Raw genomic sequence first — 27,909 nt, 5'->3', positions numbered from 1 at the left:
CTAAACTGACCTAGAAGATATTTAAAATGAAATTCAAATACCGCACTTTAAAAAAATACGAAGGCTGCGAAGAAAACGAGAAATGGGAAAGCAAGAAGGCGGAGCGTGCCGGCGACTTCTCTGGGGACTTCCTCAGGGGGTCCTATTCCAGTAACCCCGCCCCCCACACCACCACCTCCCTCGTGTCGGAAGAAGCCAGCCCAAGAGGCTGCCACCTCGTGCTGTGCGCCGCGACCACTGCCGCCCGGTGGTCCCCTGGCCCCGCCCCCTCCCACCTGGGCGTCCCGAGCCCCGCCCCGCCCCGCCCCGCCCCACCGCCGACTCCGCGCGGCGCTCGGGCGCCGAGTCTGCGCGCTGACGTCCGACGCTCCAGGTACTTTCCCCACGCCCGGCCAGGCTGGGCGTGGGGGCGGGGCGCGGCGCGCAGCGCGCATGCGTCGCAGCGCCAGCGCTCGCCCCGGATCGTGCGGGGCCTGAGCCTCTCCGCCGGCGCAGGCTCTGCTCGCGCCAGCTTGCTCGCGCCAGCTCGCTCCCGCCGCCATGCCCACCACCATCGAGCGGGAGTTCGAGGAGTTGGATACTCAGCGTCGCTGGCAGTCGCTGTACTTGGTGAGTAGCGGACCCGCGCGGCGGTCGCCGACCTCCTCCGAGACCCGGGCTCGTGCCTTGCCCGCAGGCTCCCTCCCGCCTCCCCCGCCTCTCGCCTCTCGCTCGGGGCGGAAGTGGCGGCGCGGGCCGCGTCAGGGGTGCGCCTGCGCTGACCGCTCTCTTGCTCCTTTTGGGGCAAAAAAAAAAAGGCATGCATGAGTTGAGCAGCCTCTTGGTTAGCGCAAGCGCGGTTGGTTCTGGAGGGCGGCGCCAAAGCGCCGTCTTGGGGAGCGCGTGGATACGCCACTGGCGTGGAGCGGCCCGGGTCGGGGTTGTTGGTGACTCTGTGGGGGCGCCGGACCCCGCGCCTCGCCGTCGCTCCCACGGCGCTGTGCGTGGTTCCTGCTCGCGGACAGCTCGTGGTTTTTCTCTGGCCGGGTGTTTTGTGGCCGGGCAGGCAGTCGGCGTCCCCGAGAGCGGCGAAGGCGGGGGCGGGCGAGCGGGGCCGCGGCGTCCGGGTCCCGCTGGCGCTCGCGCAGGACCTGTCGGAGCAGGCCGCCGTGGGCGCCGGTCCGGCCGCCGCAGCCCTCCGCGAGGCGAAGCCCGCTCTCCTGGCGGAGCCGCCGTGGTTGGGGGTGGCTCGTGGCCTCGGGCGAGGGCAGCGCTCCCGGCACCCTCCGACTTCGCATTCCCCAGTAGCCCAGCGGCGCCCCGCATGGGGTCTTCCCCCGCAGAATCTTCCCGGAACGAGAGAGGCTCTGCTTGTGTTCGTCCAGTGATAGCGTGCCATTCTCTTTATAGTTTTCCTTACTGAGGTATGCTTTCCCTGCAGTGAAACGAAGATCTCATGTGTGCTCCCAAACGAGTGTCACAGATGAATCCCCCCTTGCAAGCCCCCCTCAAATCAAAACAACCTTTCCTTGCCCTGAGATAGTGCCCGCGTCCCCTCGCCAGGGGCACCCTGTTCCGACGCCTATCGCCCTAATCGTGCCTGTTCAGCTCACAAAGATGCAATATGTAGTATAAACACCTGTGATTCGCCTTTTTATGTCAACTAGACTACCTTTTAATTCAAACAAAACTTTCTTTTAAAATGATTTAATTGCTTTCTCCTTCGTTTAATCCTCGCCGTATTCCCCAGATTGAATTTGGTGACGGTTAAGTTAATGCTGCTTCTGATGTTTGGTTCTCTGTGTGTAAAGTAAAAGAAAAGACGGGCTTTCCTGTAAATGTGGATGATCCTGGGTTTTTCCCCTTTCCATTTAATTAGATGACAGTGAAAAATGTGTTCAGAAAGTAACGTTTTCTTCTTGAACACATTAGTGGGAAGTATAAATATCCTGATTCCCATGATACAGAGTATGTTAGAATAGAGCTTCAAGTTTTAAAGAAATGCTGTTAAGGACTCTTCCAATTATAGACAATGTGAAACGCTAATTCTAGTAGGAATCTTAATGTGAGAGAGAGCCTGCCAGCTGCATCTTCTCCAGTTACATTTGTTTTAGCAGAGGCTGCTGTATCTAAGGCTTAGGTTATATATATCGAAATAGATTTGAAAAGAGAAAAGTGAATGTAACTTAATTCAGCTTAACATTTTGGTTTAAGAAATTTGATTTTCTTTGGTATCATTAATATCTTTGAAAATTCAATAAGAATTGTGATTCCTCTTTCCAGAAAAATAAACTTACTCGCATCCTCTGGAGTATTTCACATCCATTTTCAAAAAGATCAGGAAATCCTTCTATAGATTCTTACCGAGGAATCCTGTAGTTTAATTGGTTGGTCAATACTCATATTAGTATTTTTTCCTAGTGGAAAACAAGACCATTCGTTTGGTCATGAAACCATGACCATGCACACTGATGTTACAGTAAAAGTAGGTCACAAATCAAGAAAGTTAGTAATGGAAAGCAAGTCAGGAAGTTTGGACTGTGTGTTTTCTGTGGCCTTAGAGTTAGAACATCCATTCAGCCATTCCACAAATATGCCCGGACACCAGTGGAGTTGCAGCTTTTGCTCGTGGCCGTGGGGATTCAGCAGAGAATGCTCCTGACAAGGTTCCTGCCCTCGAGGTGCTCACACTCTAGGGCTTATTCTTTTGGGGCCTCATCGTAGTTCCATGTTTTCGTTCATTAGTTCATAACATGCTTGTTACGTGCTAGTGTTAGACACAGAGAATTCTAGTTAAAAGACAAGAGTCCCAGTTTTTCAGGATGCAGCCCTGTAAATAGGTAAGCAGATGAAAACGTTCAAGTGATACATGTAAAGCTAGCCTGAAGCACAGGGTGTTGTGGAGTTGTATACCTAGGAGTCCTGTACTTCCGAAAAAGGGGTGCACATGGGAGTTCTGGTGAAGCTTCTGGGGGGAGGGAGGACTTCACCTAAGTCTTGAAAGACATTGGCCAGGGGAACAGGACAAGGGAGGTAAAGGGAATTAGTGTTCCAGCAAGGAGGGAATGCACAAAGGCGCTGAAGGAATGCTGAGAGAACCACTGAAGGAATGCTGAGAGAACCACCCACAGTTTAGCTTGGAGACTGGTGTGAAGTTGAGATGCTGGAGAATAAGGCAGAGCCTAGAAGGCCCTTGTAGATCAGAGTAAGGAATTTGAGCTGGTTAATGGGAACTGTCTGTGGAATTGTAAGCCTGGAAATACCATGATCATATTAACGGGTTTTTTTTTTTTTTTTGACAGAGTCCCGCTCTGTCGCCCAGGGTGGTGAGATGTCAGCTCACTGCAACCTCTGTCTCCCGGGTTCAGGTGATTCACTTGCCTCAGCCTCCTGCATAGTTGAGATTACAGGCACACACCACCATGCCCGGCTGATTTTTTTGTACTTTTAGTAGAGACAGGGTTTCGCCATGTTGGCCAGACTGATCTCGAACTCCTGACCTCAGGTGATCCCCCTGCCTCGGCCTCTCAAAGTGCTGGGATTACAGGTGTGAGCCACCGCTCCGGGCTGATCGTATTTACTTGTTAGCAAAATCGTTCTGACTGCTAGCAGGCTGGATGGGGAAAGTGTAGGCACGCGGCGCGGGGCAGTAGTTGGTTGGAGTAAACCTGAACAGAAATGATGAGCTCCTGCACTTAGGCAGTGGCAGGAGGGATGGAGGGGAGATAAGAGATATGAAATGAAATGGTAAAGGAGTATATATTATGTACAAGTTTGGTTTTGAAACTGTTTAATTCAACTTGAGGTACCTGCGAGACACTGAAATTAAGCTAGTTGAATGTATAAATTTGGAGTTCGGGAGACAGGTCTGAGTAAATGTGATTTTGGAAATCATGAACACATGGGTGGTATTTGAGGTCTTAGACATTGATGAGATCATCCAGGGAAGATACAGAGCGTTTGGAAATACCAAAGGCCAAGGACAGAATCTTGACAACATTTAAAAGGATGGGTAGAGAAAGAGGAGCTTGCAAAAAAGACTGGCGAGGAACAGCCGCAGAAGTGGGGAGGAAAGCAGTGGAGGGAGTTGAGGGTGAGCAGGGCCGCCTGACAGGTAAGGGCCAACCTGAGATGGCCATTACATCAAGCAGCTAGCTTAACAGATACCTTAAAGGGAGTCATGCCAGCAGACTACACAAGACAGATACGAGGAGTTCAGGAGAGAGGGTAGGAAGAAATGCAAACCACCAAGTGTACACTGCTCTTTTTAGAAACCCAACTTGAAGAAGTGGGGAGAGGCAGCTAAAATGAAGCAAAATTGTGTGACTTCTCACTTAAACGCTTTAACGGGTTCCCGTTGCTCACAATGTAAATTCATCCCTTCCTCCAGCTCACAAGACCTCATGGCCTGCATCTCTCGCTTGATTTCCCCTGTTGCTTTCCTCCCTCTTTTCCACTGTGCTGTATTCTTGGAAGTGTGTGTGTCCATTCTCCCCTTAGGGCGTTTGTAAATGTCGTTCTCTCTGCCTTGGCACAATTTTCCCTCCTCTTTCCTTTCTTGCTTAAACTACCTCCTACTCATCCTTGAAGTCTCACTTCCTTGGCAGGCCTTCTTGACCTGCCCATGCTGGGTATGAGCCCCGGTTGCGTACTTCTCTAGCATCCCAAGACTTCCCCTTTCATAGCGGGAATTGGATGTCATACAGCAGCAAATGATTTCGGGAACACAATTTGCATTCAGCAAACCACTATCTTTAAAGTAACACAGCTTGAGTAGGAAAAAAGTGTTCAAGGTGGTTTTCTGCTTTGTTTAGCACAACAGTTTCTGATGATGTTTTATGTTTCTGATGATGTTTTTGAAGAGTTGTGCTTTTTTTTGGTAATGCTAATGAAGCTGGGAAAAGAAAGGCTTTGCTCTTGAGCAAAAACTGGATACAACTAAAAGCCAGACTTAGTAGTAGGGGAACTTGATACCTTGCTGAACTTCTTGCAGGAGAAATGAATTTAGTATTTTGAGTCTGAAACTCTGGTCCCTTACTCCTTTTTGCTCCTGCTGAACAGTGTCTTTTATTTCATGACTTTGATAATAGGAGGTTTCTTAGAAATGAATTCTTAGGTTGGAGCAGAACAGACTGTTAATCTGAGTTTATATTTTTTACTACCTCTTCAGAGCTTCGTGAAGGCAGTGCCAGTGCTTTGCACAGCACCAGATGCTTAGTAAGCGCTTGAAAATATGTGCTGAATGGATGACTTTTTACAAGGAAAGGGCAACTTGATATATTTATGTGACTGCAGGGATGAACCTAGAGAGAGAGGTGGAGGTTGAAATAGAAGGGATGATTGTTGGAGCCAGAAATCTTGGAAAGCAAGAGTCAGTGGGACCAAGAGCAACAGGTGGAAGAATTGATTGTGAAAGAGTGCTGGCCAGGCGGTGGCTGATCCCTGTAATCCCAGTGCTTTGGGAGGATGAGGTGGGAGGATCCCTTGGAGTCAGGAGGTTAGGGCTGCAGTGAGCCATAATTGTGCCACTGCACTACAGACTAGGTGACAGAGTGAGACCCTGTCTCTAAAACAAGAACAACAAAACAAAGGGTGCAATTGGAAAAGTTTAATTTGGTCTCATTGTATGAGGTTAATTCTGACTTTTTGGTTAATGTTCATGATCCTTTTTTGGCTTTTCCTTTCGTCACTACTGATTGGTGTCTGCACCAGGCTGACCTTTGAGAAAGGCAGAGAGAAGGAATGGAGTCTATGTGCCTACTGAGGAAAAGAGTAAAACTGGGGAATCGCAAAAGCCGTGTTATGGGATGTTTCTAAGAAGTGATGACTCAGAAAGAGTTTATTTGTTTTTAAATTCCTTTCTTTTTTTTTTTTTTTTTTTTTTTTGAGACGGAGTCTTGCTCTGTGCCCCAGGCTGGAGTGCAGTGGCGCTATCTCGGCTCACTGCAAGCTCCGCCCCCCGGGTTCACGCTATTCTCCTGCCTCAGCCTCCCGAGTAGCCGGGACTACAGGCGCCGCCACCTCGCCCGGCTGGTTTTTCGTATTTTTTAGTAGAGACGGGGTTTCACGGTGTTAGCCAGGATGGTCTCGATCTCCTGACCTTGTGATCCGCCCGCCTCGGCCTCACAAAGTGCTGGGATTACAGGCTTGAGCCACCGCGCCCGGCCTCCTTTCTTTTTTAAAGATGGGTTCTCACTCTTGCCCAGTCTGGAGTGCCAGTGCAGTGGTGCGATCATAGCTCACTGCAACCTCAAACGCCTGGGCTCAGGTGAGCCTCTCACCTCAGCCTCTTGGAATTTGGTTGATTAATCAGGGTTTATAAACAGTGGAACTCCGGACTGACTTCATTTTTCTTTTTTTGCAACCAAGTCTCACTCTGTCACCCAGGCTGGAGTGCAGTAGTGCGATCTTGACTCACTGCAACCTCCGCCCCCCGGGTTCAAGCAATTCTCCTGCCTCGGCCTCGCAAGTAGCTGGGATTACAGGTGCCTGCCACCAAGCCTGGCTAATTTTTGTATTTTTAGTAGAGACGCAGTTTCACCATGTTTGTCAGGCTGGTCTTGAACTCCTGACCTCAGGTGGGCCACCCGCCTCAGCCTCCCAAAGTGCTGGGATTACAGGTGTGAGCCACCATGCCCTGCCACATTTTTTTTTTTCTTTTCTTTTTGAGACTGGGTCTCACTTTGTCACCCAGTCTGTAGTGCAGTGGCATGATCTCAGCTAACTGCAGTCTCAACCTCTTGGGCTTAAGACATCCTCCTGCCTCAGCCCCCCACATCGCTGGGCCTGTCTAATTTTTTTATTTTTATTTTTTGAGATGGAGTCTCGCTCTGTCGCCCAGGCTGGAGTGCAGTGGCTGGATCTCAGCTCACTGCAAGCTCCGCCTCCCGGGTTTACACCATTCTCCTGCCTCAGCCTCCCGAGTAGAATTTTTTTTTTTGTATTTTTTGTAGAGACAGGATTTAACCATCTTGACCAGGCTGATCTTCACCTCCTGAGTTCAAGGAATCTGTCCACCTCAACCTTCCAAAGTCTTAGGATTACAAGCATGAGCCTCTGTGCCTGGCCATTTTTCTTTTTTCTTTTTCTTTTTTTTTTTTTTTTTTTTTCTTTTTTCTTTCCTTTTTTTTTTTTGAGACAGAGTCTTGCTTTGTTGTCCAGGCTGGAGTTCAGTGGCGCCATCTCGGCTCACTGCAAGCTCTGCCTCCCAAGTTCAAGCAATTCTCCTGCCTCGGCCTCCCGAGTAGCTGGGACTACAGGTGCCCACCACCACGCCCGGCTAATTTTTTGTATTTTTAGTTGAGATGGGTTTTCACCATGTTAGCCAGGATGGTCTCCATCTCCAGACCTTGTGATCCACCCGCCTTGGCCTCCCAAAGTGCTGGGATTACAGGCGTGAGCCACCACGCCTGGCCGCCATTTTTCTTTATTAGAAATTTGTAGTTCAAATATTGTTAGAGAACAGTTTTTACCATTTGTGAGTCAGCTAATTTTTAGAAGTCAGATGTCAGATGCACACTGTTCTTCTCATACTTACAGTGGGGCAGCCAGTTAGGCAGGTGAATCAAAGCTGTCTTATTCTAAAACACTTCCCTTGCCTACTAGTTACACATTCTCCTGCCTGCTGTCTGATCTCAGTGCTTTTACATGGTTGCACAAACTCTGAATTGCCTTGAAGATTGGCTGCTGTCTCACACCTTGGAGTCTTCATATGTTGGATATACTCCGTGTCTACCGTATCTATTTGGGAAACATCGTCAAGACTAGGCTCTAGTCTTCTTGGGCAAAGTTATATGCTCCTCCTTCTCTTGTTTCTTTTATTAGAATATGAACCGCATTGTTTTGTAGCTATCTACTTGTCTGTGTAGCTCCTTGAGGGTGGTCGTCGTCTTTGTTTTCCCACCACCTACCTATGGGACCTGAAACATGTTAGATTCCTGGTAAATATTCAGTAAACACAGGAAAGTTGCTCCCTTTTAAAATGTCAGCACCTTAGTTTATTCCAAACCCCTCATTTATGGCTGAGGAAATACTGAGCTAACACTGTTGTGACTTACCTGATGTTACAGTATCTGCTAGTGACATAACTGGGACTCAAATCCAGTCCTTCTGATTCTCATTTCAGCACTGTCCTAATTTACCCATGTGACTACCTATAGTGCTTTCTTCGTATAATCTATTTGAGATCAGTGGCACAGAGGGAATCATCTTAATTTTGATGGCCAGGAGGGAGTGGATGTGTTATAATAGGTAGGGTCGTTTTGGGACTTGAGGCCTTTAAAACAGTGTCTGGAATCCAGGATCAGACTTGAAAGGTATTTGCAAATCTCCTGAAACTGCTAAATTTTATGTACGTGTGTTCACAGGTATTTCGTTTCTAGGTGATTCCTTAGCTTTTGTCAGTTTCTTAGTGGATATGTCTGTGATCCCTCAAAAGGTAAAGACCACTGCTTGAAGGGAAAGCAGCCTTGGGAAGGGTGCCCCAATGGGGAATGTATACCTGGAAATCATATTGTTTTGCCTTTGACATGTGTTTTATAGATTACCGATATCTATAATTACAGAAATCCAGATAGTTGCGTTTGTCCCCTAGCTTTTCTAGTTGCCTCTTTTTTGATTTCTTGATTTTAACCAGAATCTTTTTTTTTTTTTTTTTTTGAGAAGGGGTCTCACTCTGTCACCCAGGCTGGAGTGCAGTGGCGCGATCATAGGTCACTGCAGACTCCCAACTCCTGGCTCGAGTGATCCCTTTGCCTCAGCCTCCGGAGAAGCTGGGAGTACAGGCACACACCACCATGCCTGACAAATTTCTTCCCCTCCTCTTTCCCCTCCTCCTTCCCCTCCTCCTTCCCCTCCTCCTTCCCCCCCTCCTTCCCCTCCTCCTTCCCCTTCCCCTCCTGCCCACCTCCTTTTGTTGTTGTTGTTTTCCTTGGCCAGACTGGTCTGGTCTTGAACTCCCAGCCTCAAGTGATCCGCTCACCTTGGCTTCCCGAAATGGGAGATTACAGGCATGAGCTACCATGCCCAGCCCTTAACCAGAATTTTTTTTTTGAGACAGGGTCTCACTCTGTCACCCAGACTGGAGTGCAGTGATGAGATCATGGCTCACTGCACAGATGCACCCCTCCATGCTTGGCTAATTTTTTATGTTTTGTAGAGACAGGTTCTCATCATGTTGTCCAGACTGGTCTCGAACTCCTGGGCTAAAGCGATCCTCCCGCCTCACCCTCCCGTAGTGCTGGGGAGCCACAGTGCTTGGCCAGCCAGAATCTTAAAAGCCCTTTTTACTTTTTCCAGTTTGTTACTCTGCAGAGGATTCCTGATTCCCAGTTGGAGAACCATTATAGCTCTCTCAGTCTCCTCGTGTTCTTTTAGCTGCCTTGTCTTTGTCTTCTTACCTGCCTACTCTCTTCTCCCCTTCTTTGCTTTGGTCCTCAAAATAGTCTGGGTAAACCAGAGAGATGGACAGATAAGGTCTGGGTATGCAAAGTTCAAATTAACATAAGTGTGCTCTTCACTGTCTCGAATAAACGTTCTGTATGATTTGTTTTCCTTGGAAATCCTCATCTAAATTCTCTGCTTTCTATTCCTTAACTTAATGCCCCATTAAGGTAGTTTTTTCTTAATGGAAAGCTGTTGAGAGTCAGAGGATATTTAAACCAACTAATAAACTGGAACTTTTAATAATACCAACCTTACTTTGGATAAGGGTGATTAGCCATATACTAAATCCTAAATCAGTTTAACATATAAACTTTAAGACATAGCAGATAATAACTGAGGAAGAGATACAGTTCCACAGACTAACTTTAAAGAATATAAGCTCTGACTCTCCTAAGTAGAAGAAAACTAAACTTTTCTGTTACTTTCTTTTTTTTTTTTTTATTGAGACACGGAGTCTTACTCTGTCACCCAGACTGGAGTGCAGTGGCACGATCTTGGCTCACTGCAACCTTCACTTCCCTGGTTCAAGCGATTCTCCTGCCTCAGCCTCCCAAGTAGCTGGGACTACAGGCATCTGCCACCACGCCTGTCTAATTTTTGTGTTTTTAGTAGAGATGGGGTTTCACTGTGTTGGCTGGGCCAGTCTTGAACTCCTGACCTCAGGTAATCCACCCACCTTGGTCTCCCAGAGTGCTGGGATTACAGGCCTGAGCCGTGGCATCCAGCGTGCTATGTTCTTTTTTTTTTGAGACAGAGTCTCCCTCTGTCGCCCAGGCTGGAGTGCAGTGGCGCGGTCTTGACCACCGTGTTAGCCAGGATGGTCTTAATCTCCCGACTTCGTTGTCTGCCCACCTTGGCTTCCCAAAGTACTGGGATTATAGGTGTGAGTCACCGCGCCCGGCCCAGCCTGTTATATTCTTTTTTTTTTTTTTTTTTTTTTTGAGGCGGAGTCTTCACTCTGTCACCCAGGCTGAAGTGCAGTGGCTCGATCTCGGCTCACTGCAAGCTCCGCCTCCCGGGTTAGCGCCATTCTCCTGCCTCAGCCTCCCGAGTAGCTGGGACTACAGGCACCCGCCACTGCGCCCGGCTAATTTTTTGTATTTTAGTAGAGACGGGGTTTCACCGTGTTAGCCAGGATGGTCTCGATCTCCTGACCTCGTGATCCGCCCGCCTCGGCCTCCCAAAGTGCAGGGATTACAGGCGTGAGCCACCGCGCCCGGCCTCAGCCTGTTATATTCTTAACTGGAATAACATTACCTTACAGTGCCATTGTCTGAAATAGCTTTTAAAAATGAATGTAATGCCATTTTAAATGTATTTAAACATAGTGCCGATTTAATGGTCTATATATGGTACAGTAGTACTAATGGTTCAAGAAGTTGTTTTGACTTAACAGTGAAATCCTTGCTTTTAAAGATCATCGGTGCCTTTAGACACATTTAAAATGAAACATGTTCATGAGAGGAAATGTCCACACAAATACAGTCCCCCTAGACTCAGCATGTGATGTTAGTAGGTTTACAGGCCCACCTGGTGGTCCCCAGGATAAGAAATTGTGGTCAAGAAACCGATTCCAGGGGCCAGGCTGGTGGGTCACACCTGTAATCCCAGCGCTGTTTGTCTCAGAACAGACAAACCAACAAACTGGTTCAAGGTTGGATACTTTTCAAACGAAAGGAATGGAGGAAGGGAATGCAATGAATAACTTTTCAAATCCAGGACATCTGATTTAATATGCCGTTTGCTCTATCAGTTTCATTTGGTTCATGTCACTGATCATTTATAACCTTTTTTCAAACTGCTTTAATTCCCCTAAGGAAAATCTGATACTGAATTATTTTATTTTTTCTTTCACTATATTTGAACAGTTTTATACTCTGAAAGCTATCGATTTCTCATTACAGTTTTCTTTATAGTACACAGGAATTCTTCCTGTGGTTTGAGCTAAGGCCACAGGATTCCTAGAGTTTCTACGCCTCTAGTCCCAGTAAAGGACCTTGTACGTCAGGGTAGCCCTAGAAATTTGGGGTAACTTCGTAACAGTGGGAACTGCTTCTGTTCTATTTTTTTTGTGTGGTTTTTTGTTTGTTTTGAGACAGAGTCTTGCTCTGTGGCCCAGGCTGGGATGCTATGGCATGATCTTGGCTAACTGCAACCCCTGCCTCTTGAGTTCAAGCGATTCTCCTGCCTCAGCCTCCTCAGTAGTTGGGATTACAGGTGCGCACCACCACACCCAGCTAATTGTTGTATTTTTAGTAGAGATGGGGTTTCCCCATGTTGGCCAGGCTGGTCTTGAACTCCTGACCTCAGGTGATCTGCCTGCTTCCCTCACAAAGTGCTGGGATTTAGGTGTGAGCCAACGCGCCTGGCCTACCTCATTCTTTGTACTGTAATAAAGTCCCGGTTGGGCAATAATCTAAACAAAATAAATGAAACCATAAAATTATATAAGAAAACAATGGAGAAAATTTTTTGTAATCAACAGAATGAAAAAGGATTTTTTATGCCATGTCACAGAAACCTAGAGAAAAAAGGTTTAAGTTTGATTTCATAAAAATTTAAATTTTTGACATGAAAAAATAACATAAAGATCAAAAGATAAAAATTTTTAAATATTTGCAATGTATGACAAGAACTGAATTTTCTTAATACGTAAAGAACTACATATCAAAAAGAGAGCGGAAATACAAATGGCTTTTAAAAACAAGAAAAGCTGTTCACCTTCACAATAATAACATAATTGCAAATTATAACTATAATACCATTTTTCACCTATCAAAGATGAAAAAGTTTGTTAATATAATTGGGTAGGTGAAGCTCAGGCACTTTCTTACATTATTGGTGACAGTATGCATTGATACAGCTTCTTTGAGAGGTTATTCATAGCAACATTATTTGTAATAGCTAAAACCTGGAAATAACCTATATGTCCATTATAGATGACTGGCTAAGTAATGAATACTATTCAGTTGTTAAAAATAACTTATCATCTATATGGAAGTATTTTGGTTATTTTTTTGGAGGCAGAGTCTCCCTCTGTCGCCCAGGCTGGAGTGCAGTGGCACGATCTCAGCTCACTGCAAGCTCCGCCTCCCTTGTTTACGCCATTCTCCTGCCTCAGCCTCCTGAGTAGCTGGGACTACAGGCGCCTGCCACCACGCCCAGCTAATTTTATTTTTTTTATATTTTTAGTAGAGACGGAGTTTCATCGTGTTAGCCAGGATGGTCTCAATCTCCTGACCTCGTGATTCGCCCGCCTCGCCCTCCTAAAGTGCTGGGATTACAGGCGTGAGCCACCGTGCTCGGCATATGGAAGTATTTTTAACATATACCAAGTGAAAAAGCAAAGTGCAGAACAGTATGCTAATATCTGTTTTGCGAGGGTGGGATGGATATATGGCTGGAGGAAGACAGGCAAGCAGTCTGGCTTCTATAAGGATAGAGTATCTTTCGGAAAATGTAAAAGACACCGGTTACAGTTATCACCTAAGGCAAAGGATTGAGGGAAAGGAGAAAGTGACTTAACTTTTTCACTATATACCCTTTTGTACAGTTTAATTTTTGCCATGTCCATGTAATCCATACATACATAGGGAGCATATGTATATAAATATATGTAAATATAAGTAAAAAAAATGTGCTAAAGTCTTGAATTCCTATCTGTATCTACTGCCTCACTGCAGTATAGTCTTGGAAGTCTGTTTTTTTATTTGTAACCACCTCTTAGATAACATACAGAAAGCACAGAGCACACGCCTGACACACGGTAGGCTTCAGTGACAATGAGCTATTCTGTTCTCTAAACTCTCTTCCCCAGAGAGCTTCTCAAAGAAAACAAATGTGATGAAGAAAAGAACTTATTCTACCAGAGATCTTTTCTCCCCAGCCAGTGGCAGTCATATTTAGGGCTAGAAGTAAGTGGTTATTTCACCATCCTGAAGTAATGGTGTTTCAAAGGATGCAAGATTCTTCACTGTGTCCTTTTCTGACCATCTTTATAGAGAGTATATGCACAAACATCTGACTAAAAAGGGAACATTTTTTATCATACAATTTAGGATTCACTCAGAGACCTAAAGAAAGAAACTTAGATATGTTATCCCATAAGTAGAAACTCATTATCGATTTGGGATTATTTTAAGGTCCTACCTTATAAAATTATAAAATTAACAAGATTATTCTTTTCCAGTTTCTTATTATTTGCTTCTACATTGTAGCGGTTCAAGGGAGAATATGGTCTAAGAATGTAATGTTTTCTGTATGCCATACGTAGAAGAAAGCTGTGTACGAAATATTAAAAATATGATGACATTATTTAATAAAATACTATAACCATTTTACCCCGATAATGATGGAAATTAAGTTGCAGTAATACAGATTTTATAAATAAAAACTTCAAAACCAAGTGCCATGGCTGACGCCTATAATAACAGCACTTAGGAAGGCCGAGACAGGCAGATTGCTTGAGATCAGGAGTTTGAAACCAGTCTAAGCAACATAGCAAATAAATATAAAAAATTAGCCAGGCGTGGTGGTGTGCCTGCAGTCCCACCTACTTGGCAGGCTGAGGTTAGGGGATCACTTGAGCCCCTGAAGTCAAAGCTGCAGTGAGCCGTGATCACACCACTGCATTCCAGCCTGAGCGACAAGGCAAGACTTTGTCTCAAAAATATAAGTAAAATAAAATTAAACCTTTACTTATTTTTTTGAGGCGGAGTCTGTCTGTCACCCGGGCTGGAGTGCAGTGGTGCGTTCTCGGCTCCCCGAAACCTCCGCCTCCTGAGTTCAAGCGATTCTCCTGCCTCAGCCTCCCGAGTAGCTGGGATTACAGGTACATGCCACTGCACACAGCTGATTTTTGTACTTTTAGGAGAGATGGGGTTTTGCCCTGTTGGCAAGGCTGGTCTCAAACTCCTAACTTCAAGTGATCCGCCTGCCTTGGCCTCCCAAAGTGCTGGGATTACAGGCGTGAGCCACCGCGCCCAGTCTTAAAACTGTAAAATTCAGAACATGAGCCTTTGTTTTATAGCTTCACTTGTTAAAACATAAATCAGGGGCCAGGCGTGGTGGCTCATGGCTGTAATCCCCACACTTGGGGAGGCTGAAGTGGGCAGATCACCTGGTCTCAATCTCCTGATCTCGTGATCCGCCCACCTTGGCCTCCCAAAATGCTGAGATTACAAACGTGAGCCACCACGCCTGGCCTGAAGTTTGATTTTTTAAAAATAAAGGAAGAGTTGTTAGGCATAATTGTGTAAATAGTGGTAAAAATTGACAGCAAGAAAGGCGATAGAAAACTATGACAAATGAAGATGGTGGCTCACGCCTGTAATCCCAGACTTTGGGAGGCCAAGGCGGGCGGATCACCTGAGATCAGGAGTTCAAGACCAGCCTGGCCAACATGGTGAAACCCTGTCTCTACTAAAAATACAAAAATTAGCCAGGCGTGGTGGTGCGCACCTGTAATCCCAGCCACTTGAGAGGCTGAGGCAGGAGAATTCGCTTGAACCCGGGAGGCGGAGGTTGCAGTGAGCTGAGATGGCGCCATTTCACTCCAGTCTCTCCGGTCAATCTATAGAGCGAGACTCAATCTCAAAAAAACAAAAACGAAACAAAAAAAAAACTATGACAAATGAGTATAATTTTCCAGGACCATTAAGGTCTTGTAATCCCATACGCTGGAAGCTTTTGTTGTTGTTGTTTTCTGATTTATCATTGAAGTGACCAAAGCACAGTGGTAAGAAGAAACCTTTGTGATTACTTGACACTAGAGAAGGGTCTTTCCCACATATTTGAGACTTAAGGAATTGATAGTGAACAGTGTAAGGAGCCACACAGGTGTGGGTTAAGAACTGATGTATGTATGCACTTTCTGTAAAGATGACCAAACACACGTTAGACAAATGAAAAATTCACCCCAAGATCATTGAGGGCATGCAAAATAGTGTGAGATAGAGGAAGCTGTAATTCAGGTGTCCAAATACAAGAGCAGGTGGAGAAAAGAAAATAAACTGAGAACACTAAAGAGTTTTTTTTTTTTTTTTTTTGAGACGGAGTGTGGCTCTGTCGCCCAGGCTGGAGTGCATTGGTGCTATTTCGGCTCACTGTAAGCTCTGCCTCCCAGGTTCACGCCATTCTCCTGCCTCAGCCTCCTGAGTAGCTGGGACTACAGGCGCCAACCACCACGCCTGACTAATTTTTTTGTATTTTTAGTAGAGACGGGGTTTCACTGTGTTAACCAGGATGGTCTCCATCTCCTGACCTCGTGATCCACCCGCCTCGGCCTCCCAAAGTGCTGGGATTACAGGTGTGAGCCACTGCGCCCGACCTGTAAAGAGTTTTTAAAGTTACAACACACAATTGTTAAAATGGAATATTCCGTACCAAGCTAGCAGAGTAGATAATGCGGAATACTGAGGTGGCTTGAGAAAAATCTCTCAGAACTCCGGAAAAAGGTGTGAGAAATGAGCGTGAGGAGCGAGCACTTCCCTGAGTCTGACAGACGTTCCTGAAAGGGAGCAGAGGAGACTGAAGCGAAACTCTGTTAAGTGACAAGGAAGACTCAAATGGAGAAGCTAACCCAGTTCCGATGAAGACTTGGCACATATCTGTAATGTATTTTTTTTTAAGTCAGCCGAAAGAAAATTTAAATTTAAGGTAAATTTAAATCTGAAAGAGTAAGCAATACAGAAAAATCTTGACAGCAGCTGAGGACGAAAAAAAAAAAAGAATACCGATATTGTTGAGTGTGAGGCAGAAACCTCACTTTCAGTCTTTCTTGAAAAATATTGGCAAAATATGCCCTTGATTCAGGAGTTCCATTTTTATTTCATTTCATTTTATTATTTATGTATTTTATTTTTTGAGACAGGGTCTCACTCTGTCAACCAGGCTAGAGTGCAGTGGTGCAGTCACTGCTCACTGCAGCCCTGACCTGGGTTCGAGCTATCTTCCCAGCTTTGCCTCCCAAGGCATACACCACCATGCTTGGCTTTATTTATTTTTAGTGGGTTTTTTTGTATTTTTTGTAGATGTGTGGTTTCACCGTGTTTCCCAGGCTGGTCTTGAACTCCTGGCCTCAAACAATCCTCCTGCCTTGGCCCAGAGTGTTTTTGTTTGTTTTTTGTTTTTTGGAGACAGTCTTGCTCTGTCACCCAGGCTGGAGTGCAGTGGCGCAATCTCGGCTCACTGCAACCTCCGCCTTCTGGGTTCAAGCATTTCTCCCGTCTCAGCCTCCCGAGTAGCTGGGATTACAGGTGCCCACCACCACACCTGGCTAATTTTTGTATTTTTAGTAGAGATGAGGTTTTACCGTGTTCGACAGGCTGGTCTCAAACTCCTGGCCTCAAGCAGTTCACCCGCCTCGGCCTCCCAAAATGGTAGTATGACAGACATGAGCCACTATGCCCAGCCTCAAAATTCCTTTATTTATTTATTTATTTATTTATTTATTTATTTATTTATTTATTTAGAGTCAGGGTCTAACTCTCTCATCCAGACTGGAGTGCAGTGGCAGAATCTTGGCTCATTGCAGCTGCAATCTCCCTGGGCTCCCACCTCAGCCTCCGGAGTAGCGGGGAGTACAGGTGCGCACCACCATTGCCTGGCTAATTTTTATTTTTTAGCTACAGGGTTTTGCCATGTTGCTCAGACTGGTCTAGAACTCCTGACCTCAAACGATCCTCCTGCTTCAGCTTCCCAAAATGCTGGGATTACAGATGTGAGCCACTGCACCTGGCCCCCAGACTTCCATTTTTAAAGGGTTACCAAGAGGGAATGGTTGTGGTGGCTCATGCCTTTGATCATTTCACAAGGCCAAGGTGAGAGGATCATTTGAGTTGAGCAATTCGACATCAGGCTGGGCAACATGGTGATACCTCATCTCTATTTCTTAAAAAAAGAAGTGCCAGGAAATTGAAGTATGTATAATAATGTCTAAGGATATTCACCATATTGTTTCTAGTAATCGTGAAGTTTTTGAAATTGAATTGCCGATGGAATTGGGTAAAATGATAGCATATTCTATAACAAAAGATTTTGCATTTTGTAGTTGCTATGCTCTGAATGTGTATCCCTCCAAAAATTCATATACTGGAACCTAAATCCTCAATGCAGTAGTATTAAGTGGTGGGGTCTTTGGGAGATGATAGGTCTTGAGTGCAGAGCCCTCATGAATGGGATTAAAGAGGCGTGAAGGAGCCTGCTTCCCCTTCTACCATGTAAAGATACAGCAAGAAGGCACCATCTTTGAGGCAAAGAGCAAGCCCTCCCCAGACACCCAGTGTGTGGTCGGCTTGATCTTGGGCTTCTCAGCCACAAAACTGTGAGAAATGAATTTCTGTTGTTTATAAATTACCCAGCCTAAGGTATTAATATTTTGTTACAGTAGTCCAAATGGACTAAGACAGTAGTCTTTAAAAATGATGATGAAACTGTATTGACAGGAAAAGATATCTTTTTTGTTTTAAGAGATTAAAGCAGGTATATAAATAATATGCTTATATAGTCCCATGTTTATTAAAAAAATGAAAGGTATATTGATTCAACCATAAAGTAAAAAATCCGGGAAGTTTAGGTTATCTCTGAATCTTGTGGTAGTAGACTTGACTAGTTTTCCTTTTGGCTCATCAGTGGAGTCCTCAGTTCTAACAGTGAATGTATATTAATTTATTAAAAGGTAAAGATACTGTAGAAGATCTCACACAGTTAAAAAAAAAGATGAGGGGTGAAGGTATCAGAAATTCAGTGGGCTTCCAGGAAAAAAAAGAAAAAAAAAAAGGTAAAGATACTCGTTTCTCTCCAAGGAAGTCACACGGAAACTAAAAGCACTCTGTGGCCACATAGAGATAAAGAGTTGTATTTACTTAACAGTCCCCTGAGGCTGAAATTAATGTGTGATGAAAAGGTTAAATGATACTTCTTATATTTTTGTTTTAGGAGACTGATGGGTTTTAGAAATAGTCTGTGGGCCGGGCGTGGTAGCTCAAGCCTGTAACCCCAGCACTTTGGGAGGCCCAGACGGGTGGATCACGAGGTCAGGAGATCGAGACCATCCTGGCTAACATGGTGAAACCCCGTCTCTACTAAAAAATAAAAAAAACTAGCTGGGCGAGGTGGCGGGCGCCTGTAGTCCCAGCTACTCAGGAGGCTGAGGCAGGAGAAGGGCATAAACCCGGGAGGCGGAGCTTGCAGTGAGCTGAGATCCGGCCACTGCACTCCAGCCTGGGCGACAGAGCGAGACTCCGTCTCAAAAAAAAAAAAAAAAAAAAAAATAGTTCTGTGAAAATGTAAATATTTTACACTTTAAAAAATATCATTTAGAATATTTCCTTTGTTTTTTTTTTTTTTTTAAAGATAGGATCTCACTCTGTCACCCAGACTAGAGTGCAGTGGAGTGATCACAGCTCACTGCAGCCTCAACTTCCCAGGCTCAAGTGGTCCTCCTACCCCATCCTCCCAGGTAGCTAGGACTACAGGTGTACACCACCACGCCTGGTTAGTTTTTGTATTTTTTTGTAGAGGTGGGAGTTTTTCACCATGTTGGCCAGGCTGGTCTTGAAATCCTGGGCTCAAGTGATCCTCCCACCTCTGCCTCCCAAGTAGCTGGAACCACAGATGTGTACCACCATGCCTTGCTAATTTTAAAATTTTTTAATAGAGATGGGGGTCTCTCTGTGTTGCCCAGACTGGTCTCAAGTGATTCTCCTGCCTCAGCCTCCCAAAGTATTGGGATTACAGGCATGACTCACAGTGTCTGGCCTCAGTTTCTTTAAAGACCATCCTATAACACCAAGTTAGTTTGAGGATTCTACGAATGTCTGCTTAAAGACAACCTTCTGAATTCTCTGACTCTCTTGAAAAGCTTGTTGCAATGAAAAACATATAGTGATGACTTTATGTGAAGTATACTATTGGAATTTCTTAAGCAGAAGTCCTGAAACTTTTGAGTCCCTAAATTTAAATAGTACCATTTAGGCACAGTTACTGCTTATGAAATGAAGAGTAGCTGGATGAATAGAAAAAGTCTTACTCTTACATTTCAACCCAGCATTATTTGAGCCCAGCAAAATTGCTGCTTTTTTTTTTTTTTTGAGACGGAGTCTCGCTCTGCTGCCCAGGCTGGAGTGCAGTGGCCAGATCTCAGCTCACTGCAAGCTCCGCCTCCCGTGTTTACGCCATTCTCCTGCCTCAGCCTCCCAAGTAGCTGGGACTACAGGTGCCCGCCTCGTCGCCCGGCTAGTTTTTTGTATTTTTTAGTAGAGACGGGGTTTCACCGTATTAGCCAGGATGGTCTCGATCTCCTGACCTCGTGATCCGCCCGTCTCGGCCTCCCAAAGGGCTGGAATTACAGGCTTGAGCCACCACGCCTGGCCGCAAAATTGCTTCTATAGTAAAATCAGTTTAGTTCCTTATTTTAAGCCATACATATGTATCAAGATATATATGTATCTATATATATATATAAAATTTCAAGAGGGATTAAACGGTATTATGTGAAAATATTAGGAGGTGAAATAATAGGAGAAAGTAAACACATTGAAAGTAGGTATGTTCAGACTGAGCGCAGTGGCTCACACCCGTAATCCCAGCACTTTGGGAGGCAGAGGCGGGCACATCATGAGGTCAGGAGATCGAGACCATCCTGGCTAACACAGTGAAACCCTGTCTCTACTAAAAACACAAAAAATTAGCCGGATGTGGTGGCGGGCGCCTGTAGTCCCAGCTACTCGGGAGGCTGAGGTGGGAGAATCCATTTAACCCAGGAGGTGGAGGCTACAGTGAGCTGAGATCGCACCACTGTACCCTCCCTGGCAACAGAGCAACACTATCTCAAAAAAAAAAAAAAAAAAAAAGTAGGTGTGTTTAGAATTTAAAATCTTTGGGCCTAGAGATAAGCTGTAAGGCGATTGATTAGAATGGACCATTTCATAATGTCCCAAAAGTTAGACGACTTTGGAAAAAGAGGTGGTGGGTGGTCTTAATGAAGGCAATGCACGTGTGTATAAATTTCAGATACAGCTAAGGAGCTAAATGGATTTTTTTTTTTTTTTTTTTTTTTTTTACCAAATAGCATGTATTAATAATAGCTCAGTTCCATTTACTGATTTGTTTTTCCTTTGTTTATGTCATATGTTATCTTTCCATGAGACTGTGAGTTTATGCTACTACCAGTGTGGTATGAGGGCTGCTTTTAAAAGAGCTGCATGATATTCAGTTGGATATACCACGATTTGTTCAACCAATCTTTTCTTTGTCATTAGACATTTAGTTTATTTAAAGCCTTTCAACATTATAAATAATTGTGAAAGATATCTTTGTTCTGTGAGTTGCCTACGTTTTGGATCATCGCCACTAAGAAAGAAATTAACTAGTGACTCAATTCTTCCTTGCTTTTTCTGAGCAGAAATCATATTAAAAAGAATTAGGTTTAAAATGTTTGGTTAAATTATACTTTAAAGCAAAGATTCTTGCCGTTTAGATCTAGTTTTGATTAAAGGTGTGGTTTGGCGTTAAACAAGAACCGTGGTTTTCAGCTGCGTGTTGGTGGGGGGTATGTTCGTGATTAAAGGTGTGGTTTGGTGTTAAACAAGAACCGTGGTTTTCAGCTGCGTGTTGGTGGGGGGTATGTTCGTGGTTAAAGGTGTGGTTTGGTATTAAACAAGAACCGTGGTTTTCAGCTGCGTGTTGGTGGGGGGTATGTTCGTGGTTAAAGGTGTGGTTTGGCGTTAAACAAGAACCGTGGTTTCCAGCTGCGTGTTGGTGGGGGGTATGTTCGTGATTAAAGGTGTGGTTTGGTATTAAACAAGAACCATGGTTTTCAGCTGCGTGTTGGTGGGGGGTATGTTCGTGATTAAAGGTGTGGTTTGGCGTTAAACAAGAACCGTGGTTTCAGCTGCGTGTTGGTGGGGGTATGTTCGTGGTTAAAGGTGTGGTTTGGCGTTAAACAAGAACCGTGGTTTCAGCTGCGTGTTGGTGGGGGGTATGTTCGTGGTTAAAGGTGTGGTTTGGCGTTAAACAAGAACCGTGGTTTCAGCTGCGTGTTGGTGGGGGTATGTTCGTGGTTAAAGGTGTGGTTTGGCGTTAAACAAGAACCGTGGTTTCAGCTGCGTGTTGGTGGGGGTATGTTCGTGGTTAAAGGTGTGGTTTGGCGTTAAACAAGAACCGTGGTTTCAGCTGCGTGTTGGTGGGGGGTATGTTCGTGGTTAAAGGTGTGGTTTGGCGTTAAACAAGAACCGTGGTTTCAGCTGCGTGTTGGTGGGGGTATGTTCGTGGTTAAAGGTGTGGTTTGGCGTTAAACAAGAACCGTGGTTTCAGCTGCGTGTTGGTGGGGGTATGTTCGTGGTTAAAGGTGTGGTTTGGCGTTAAACAAGAACCGTGGTTTCAGCTGCGTGTTGGTGGGGGGGATGTTCGTGGTTAAAGGTGTGGTTTGGTGTTAAACAAGAACCGTGGTTTCAGCTGCGTGTTGGTGGGGGTATGTTCGTGGTTAAAGGCGTGGTTTGGTGTTAAACAAGAACCGTGGTTTCAGCTGCGTGTTGGTGGGGGGATGTTCGTGGTTAAAGGTGTGGTTTGGTGTTAAACAAGAACCGTGGTTCCAGCTGCGTGTTGGTGGGGGTATGTTCGTGGTTAAAGGCGTGGTTTGGTGTTAAACAAGAACCGTGGTTTCAGCTGCGTGTTGGTGGGGGGATGTTCGTGGTGGATTTTGCTGTTGAAGGGCATTTGGCAATGTCTGGAGAGATTTTTGGTTGTTACAGATGCGGGGAGGGTGCCGCTGACATCTAACGGGCAGAGGCCGTGGATGCTGCTTCCTAACATCCTGCTATACACAAGGCAGCCCCCACTGGCTCCCCCCGCCAAAATCGGTCTAAAATGTCAGTAGTGCTGAGGCTCAGAAACCTTGGATTTACCGGCTTCACTGCTGATGGGAAACATTCTCTTTGTTTTTTTTGTTTTTTTTTGACAGGGCCTTACTTTGTTGCCCAGGCTAGAGTGCAGTGGCAGGATCCTAGGTCACTGCAGTCTTGAACTCCTGGGTTCAGGCAGTCCTCCTGCCTCTGCCTCCCGAGAAGCTGGAACTCCACACATGCACCGCCATCTCTGGTTAATTAACATTTTTTTTTTGGCCGAGCTGCTGTCTCACTGTGTTGCCCAGGCTGGTGTCAAACTCCTACCCTCAAGTGATCCTTCCACCTGGGCCTCCCAAAACACCAGGATTACAGATGGGAGCTGCTGTGCCCGGAAGGAAACAGTCGGAACGTCTCTGTGATTGAAGGGGAAAGTTTTAGCACCAGAAGACAAGTAGAGCTGGCTTTGCCTTATGTGATAGACCCAGCGAATAGCTCAGCTGTCTGCTTTCCCAGTGCCAGTTAGACAGACACAATATATTTTATAGCTTATGCAATGAACTTAATACATTTTTTTTTTTTTTATTTTGAAAGGGAGTCTCGCTGTGTCGTCCAGGCTGGAGTGCAGTGGCGCGATCTCGGCTCACTGCAAACTCCGCCTCCCAGGTTCACGCCATTCTCCTGCCTCAGCCTCCCGAGTAGCTGGGACTACAGGTGCCTGTGACAATGCCCGGCTAATTTTTTTGTATTTTTAGTAGAGACGGGGTTTCACCATGTTAGCCAGGATGGTCTCCATCTCCCGACCTCGTGATCCGCCCGTCTCGGCCTCCCAAAGTGCTGGGATTACAGGCGTGAGCCACCGCGCCCGGCCAGTGTGCTTATGAAATTATTTAGTTTTGTGTCTTGGGTATTCCTGAAAATGCCTCATCAGTGACAGGTCTAGTTGTTGAGATTTGGTTTTGCTGTGTATATTAGTTACAGACCTAATTTAGCTACATTGGAAAGAAAATTCATCAGTAACTGATTTAACAAATAGGAGTTCAGGATTCTCATGTGATATGAATTCTGGAGAGAGAATTCAGGGCTCTTACTGTGGCTTCTTGATGTCACCCATGACCCAATGCTAATATTTCTGCTTAGCTTTCTTAGGAATGTACATTTTACCTTGTCACAGGATGGCTCCTGCCTGTTCCCACCCCTCACCCCGACAGCAAAACCTGTGTTCCAGGCAGGCAGCAGTGAGGACAAAGGTACCTGGAGCCAGTCTTCTTTGTCAACGTTTTCCTGCAGCCCAGCCAGTGGTTTCTGCTTGTTCCCATTGGCCAGACTGTCACAGGACCTTAGAGGCTGGGACAGTTAGTTTTCAGCTGGGCTCATTGTGGTCAGAAAGCAAAAGCAGATACCTTTAGTAAGAAAGAAAGGATATTGGGGCTGTGCGCGGTGGCTCACACCTGTAATTTCAGCACTTTGGGAGGTTGAGGCAGCCAAATCATTTAAGATCAAGAGTTCGAGACCAGCATGGCCAACGTAGTGAAACTCCGTCCCTACTAGAAATACAAAAATTAGCCAGGCACGGTGGCACATGCCTGTAATCCCAGCTACTCAAGAGGCTGAGGCAGGAGAACCTCTTGAACCCGGGAAGCGGAGGTTGCAGTGAGCCAAGATTGCACCGCTGCACTCCAGCCTGGGCAACTGAGTGAGCCTTTGCCTCAAAAAAAAGAAAGAAAGAGAAAGAGCATATTGGAATAAACAGCTATTATGCATCTCTGGGAGCTGCTTTTTGAAATACTGGTTCTTCTTCTTTTTTTTTTTTTTTTTTTTTTTTTTTTTGAGACGGAGTCTTGCTTTGTCGCCCAGGCTGGAGTGCGGTGGCGTGATCTCGGCTTACTGCAAACTCCGCCTCCCGGGTTCATGCCATTCTCCTGCCTCAGCCTCCAAGTAGCTGGGACTACAGGCGTGCACCACCACACCCGGCTAATTTTTTGTATTTTTAGTAGAGACGGGGTTTCACCGTGTTAGCCACGATGGTCTCGATCTCCTGACCTTGTGATCCACCCGCCTCGGCCTCCCAAAGTGCTGGGATTACAGGCGTCAGCCACCGCGCCCGGCCCGAAATACTGGTTCTTCTAAGTTCACTGAAATTTTTTTATAAAGTAAGTAGAACAAATGATTAATGTTGGAGATTTGAAAGAATGGACTCAATGCAAGAGATCTTACTAGCTGAGAAAATAAAATATTTATGTTATGAATATATTTCTTAACCCCAAGAACTTGGCTGTTGTGTTGTGTTTTGTAAATTTTAAATCTCCCTACCACTATACTGGGGGGCCCTACCGTCTTTTGTATAGTGCACACAAAGAAGTGTGTTTCTCTGAGCTAAAAATAGAAATCTGCACCTGATAGATGGCCTTAAGTGTGGAAAATGGGTGTGTATCACAGAAGTGGAAGAAGTGGAGGGAGTCCTGTGCTGCTTGTTGTTTTAAACCTCCTCTCCCCGTAATTCAGTATCTTTCCCATACACTAGTAATGGCCAATAGGTTTTTGTTTTGTTTTAATCCCATTTACAGTAGCAACAAAGCCTATCAGGTTTCTGAGAATAAACTTTTAACATACATTTATGCTAACCTTTAGCATACCTTTATGAAGAAAACTACAAAATTAATTAAAATATCATGAACTGCAATGCAAATGGGGAAAATAAAAAGGGGACAACTTGCCTTCCAGATACATTGATTACAAAGCTGTAGTAACTAAAATTTGATACTGTCTCAAGGGCAGGCAAATGCTTCTGTGAAGTAGAATGAGGATCCAGAAACAGACCCCTGCTGTGCTGAAACTTGGTTTATGGTAGAGCAGGTGTTACTGATAAATGCAGAAACCAGTAAATGGTATTAAGTCAATTAACTTTCCATTTGAAAGGGATACAATTGAATTTCTCTTCCACATTGCAGGCTAATAACAGTGTCTTGTATCTTGCAAAAGTACCGTTACCAGTCCATTTACGTCCAGAAAAATGTATATATTAGAAATTTGTGCATCATGTTCCCTAAATAAAAACTTCAGATACTTGGCTGACAGTGATGGCTCAAACCTGTAATCCCAGCACTTTGGGAGGCTGAGGCAGGCAGCTCACTTGAGCCCAGGTGTTCTAGACCAGCCTGGGCAAAAAGTGAGACCCTGTTTCTATAAAAACAAATAAACAAAATGGCACCTAACTTTTAAAATGCTTCTTCTTACATGTGATAGTGTGAGCAAAGCACAATTTAGTTTGCCATTAAAGCATGCTTTTTTTTTGGTTTCTGTTACACTTCTGTATTTACTTTATTTCTTGGAATACTGTTTCCTGGAAGGTCAAACCTGACCATTCTGGATACCTCAGTAGTGAGAGCTTAGTGCAGATATAGCCTTACAGAATGTCTTCCACGTTGAAGTGCAGAGAACCCGAAGGCACCTAGGATGAGCCTCAGGCCTGCTGGTTGTTGCAGTGGTGCAATCTCAGCTCACTGCGATCTCCGCCTCCCGGGTTTAGTGATTCTCATGCCTCAGCCTCCTGCGTAGCTGGGATTACAGGTGCTTGCCACCATGCCTGGCTAATTTTTGTTTTGTTTTGTTTTTGCTGTCTCACTCTGTCACCTAGGCTAGAGTACAGTGATGCGACCTCGGCTCACTGCAACCTCTGCCACCCAGGTTCAAGCAATTCGCCTGCCTCAGCCTCCTAAGTAGCTGGGATTACGGGTGCCTGCCACCGTGCCTGGCTAATTTTTGTAGTTTCAGTAGAGATGAGGTTTCACCATCTTGGCCAGGCTGGTCTTGAACTCCTGACCTTGTGAACCACCCACCTTGGCCTCCCAAAGTGCTGGGATTACAGGTGTGAGCCACTGTGTCCAGCCTAATTTTTGTATTTTTGTATTTTATGTTATGTTATGTTATGTTATTTTTGATAGAATCTTGCTCTGTCACCCAGGCTGGAGTGCAATGGCATGATCTCAGCTCATTGCAACCTCCACCTCCCGGGTTCAAGCAATTCTCCTGCCTCAGCCCTCCGAGTGGCTGGGATTACAGGTGCCCATCACCACACCTAGCTGATTTTTTGTGTATTTAGTAGAGACAGGGTTTCGCTATGTTGGCCAGGTTGGTCTCAAACACCTGAGGGTGATCCCCTGCCCTAGCCTCCTAAAGTGTTGGGATTACAGGTGTGAGCCACTGCGCCCGACCAAATTTTTGTATTTTTCATAGAGCTGGGGTTTCACAATGTTGACCAGGCTGGTCTCGAACTCCTGACCTCAGGTGATCCGCCTACCTTGGCTTCCCAAAGTGTTGGGATTATAGGTGTGAGGCCTGTTGCTGAACATTTATGGCTTTAGAAATAATTTTTTTTTTTTTAAGGAGAAGTAATGACAAACATGATAGAAATAAAATTTGAGGATATTTCTGGGTTCAAAATAAAGTAACAGTTAAATAGCATGAAGATGAAGAAATAAATATTTTCAGGTAGAAACTCCAAAATTTAGGTAGATGGTATGAGTTTTCATCAGAATTTGAATGTGATGTGGCTGACCATAGATACCTCCATTGCATTAATTCTGCTTCGTAGAGAGTTTGATGCTTGCTTGTAGGGATTGAATGGAGCCTCATTAGCAGTAAGTAAACAGATCTAGAGCACAGACTTTGGCATCTGGAGGACCTTGGTTCAGTCCTGGGGCTGGCACTTACTAGCTATGGGACCTTTGGTGGATTTTTAACCTTTGTAAACCTTTCATCCCTCAGATAAAATGGGAAAGAAATCGTTTCCATTAGTATTGTGAGGATTAACTGAGGTGATGTAGACAGCGTGCTTTGCATAGTACTTGGCATATCATAAGTGCTTAATGTTATTTTATACTGGCTGGGAAGATGATGTTTTGCAGTGGAAAATTTAAGAGGGATATTAAAATATATTTTTGTTATTTTAAGGAAATTCGAAATGAGTCCCATGACTATCCTCATAGAGTGGCCAAGTTTCCAGAAAACAGAAATCGAAACAGATACAGAGATGTAAGCCCATGTAAGTACTTGTGGGTTTGTGTGCATGTGTATTTTTTGGTTTGTTTTAGGACGCAGGATGTAGTGAAAAGGAGGGCTTGGGATCAGTGTTGATAAATACAATATTTTTTTTTCCTGTTTACATAAGACACATTCTTTAAAGAAGAATTTAAAGGCGTAGAATAGTAGAAGAAAAAATAATTACCCATAATTATTTCATCCTTCAAACATAGGCACCATTATTTTGGTGTATTTCCCACCAACCTGTTTTTCTTATACACAATTTTTCTTTCTTTAAAATAATTGTAATTATAGATGTCTATATAATATCCATATATATTTCCTTTTCATATTATTCCATGGCCTTTGTAAGTTTTACTTAAAATAGTTATTGGTGTAGTTTGGTTTCTTTCCTTGCCCAAGTTATAAGAGTAGTATGTACTCACTGTAGAAAACTTAGAAAACAGAGAAAAGTATAAGGAACAAACTTATTTAAAAATAAATAATAACAGGTTTATATTCTTTGGAGTTTTTAAAAATAAACATTTTAAATGGAAAATTAGAATCTTGCACATACTTATTTGTAGCTCTTCTTATCAGTACATTGTAAACTTTTTTTATT

General features: G+C 44.8%; 1 protein-coding gene across 6 annotated transcripts in view; it reads left to right on the top strand.

The window, feature by feature from the left end:
• Window positions 1-414: 414 nt before the first annotated feature.
• Window positions 415-27,909, top strand: part of PTPN2 (protein tyrosine phosphatase non-receptor type 2) — a 99,500-nt gene continuing 72,005 nt past the window's right edge. For 3 of the 6 annotated variants that reach the window (XM_007974726.3, XM_007974724.3, XM_007974723.3), the window contains exons 1-2: window positions 431-609; window positions 27,219-27,309. In XM_007974726.3, coding sequence (XP_007972917.1) covers window positions 541-609; window positions 27,219-27,309 — 160 coding nt within the window. In that variant the 5' untranslated portion in view covers window positions 431-540. Of the gene's footprint in view, window positions 610-898; window positions 1,404-24,396; window positions 24,419-27,218; window positions 27,310-27,909 lie in introns of those variants that run through there. The other 3 variants (XM_037982517.2, XM_037982518.2, XM_007974729.3) reach the window with 3 other exon arrangements.

The sequence above is a fragment of the Chlorocebus sabaeus genome, chromosome 18 (genome assembly GCF_047675955.1).
Source record: "Chlorocebus sabaeus isolate Y175 chromosome 18, mChlSab1.0.hap1, whole genome shotgun sequence".
In the NCBI taxonomy this organism is placed as follows: Eukaryota; Metazoa; Chordata; class Mammalia; order Primates; family Cercopithecidae; genus Chlorocebus; species Chlorocebus sabaeus.
The sequence above is the reverse complement of the archived record's forward strand: the minus strand, read 5'-3'. Positions and strand labels throughout refer to the sequence as shown.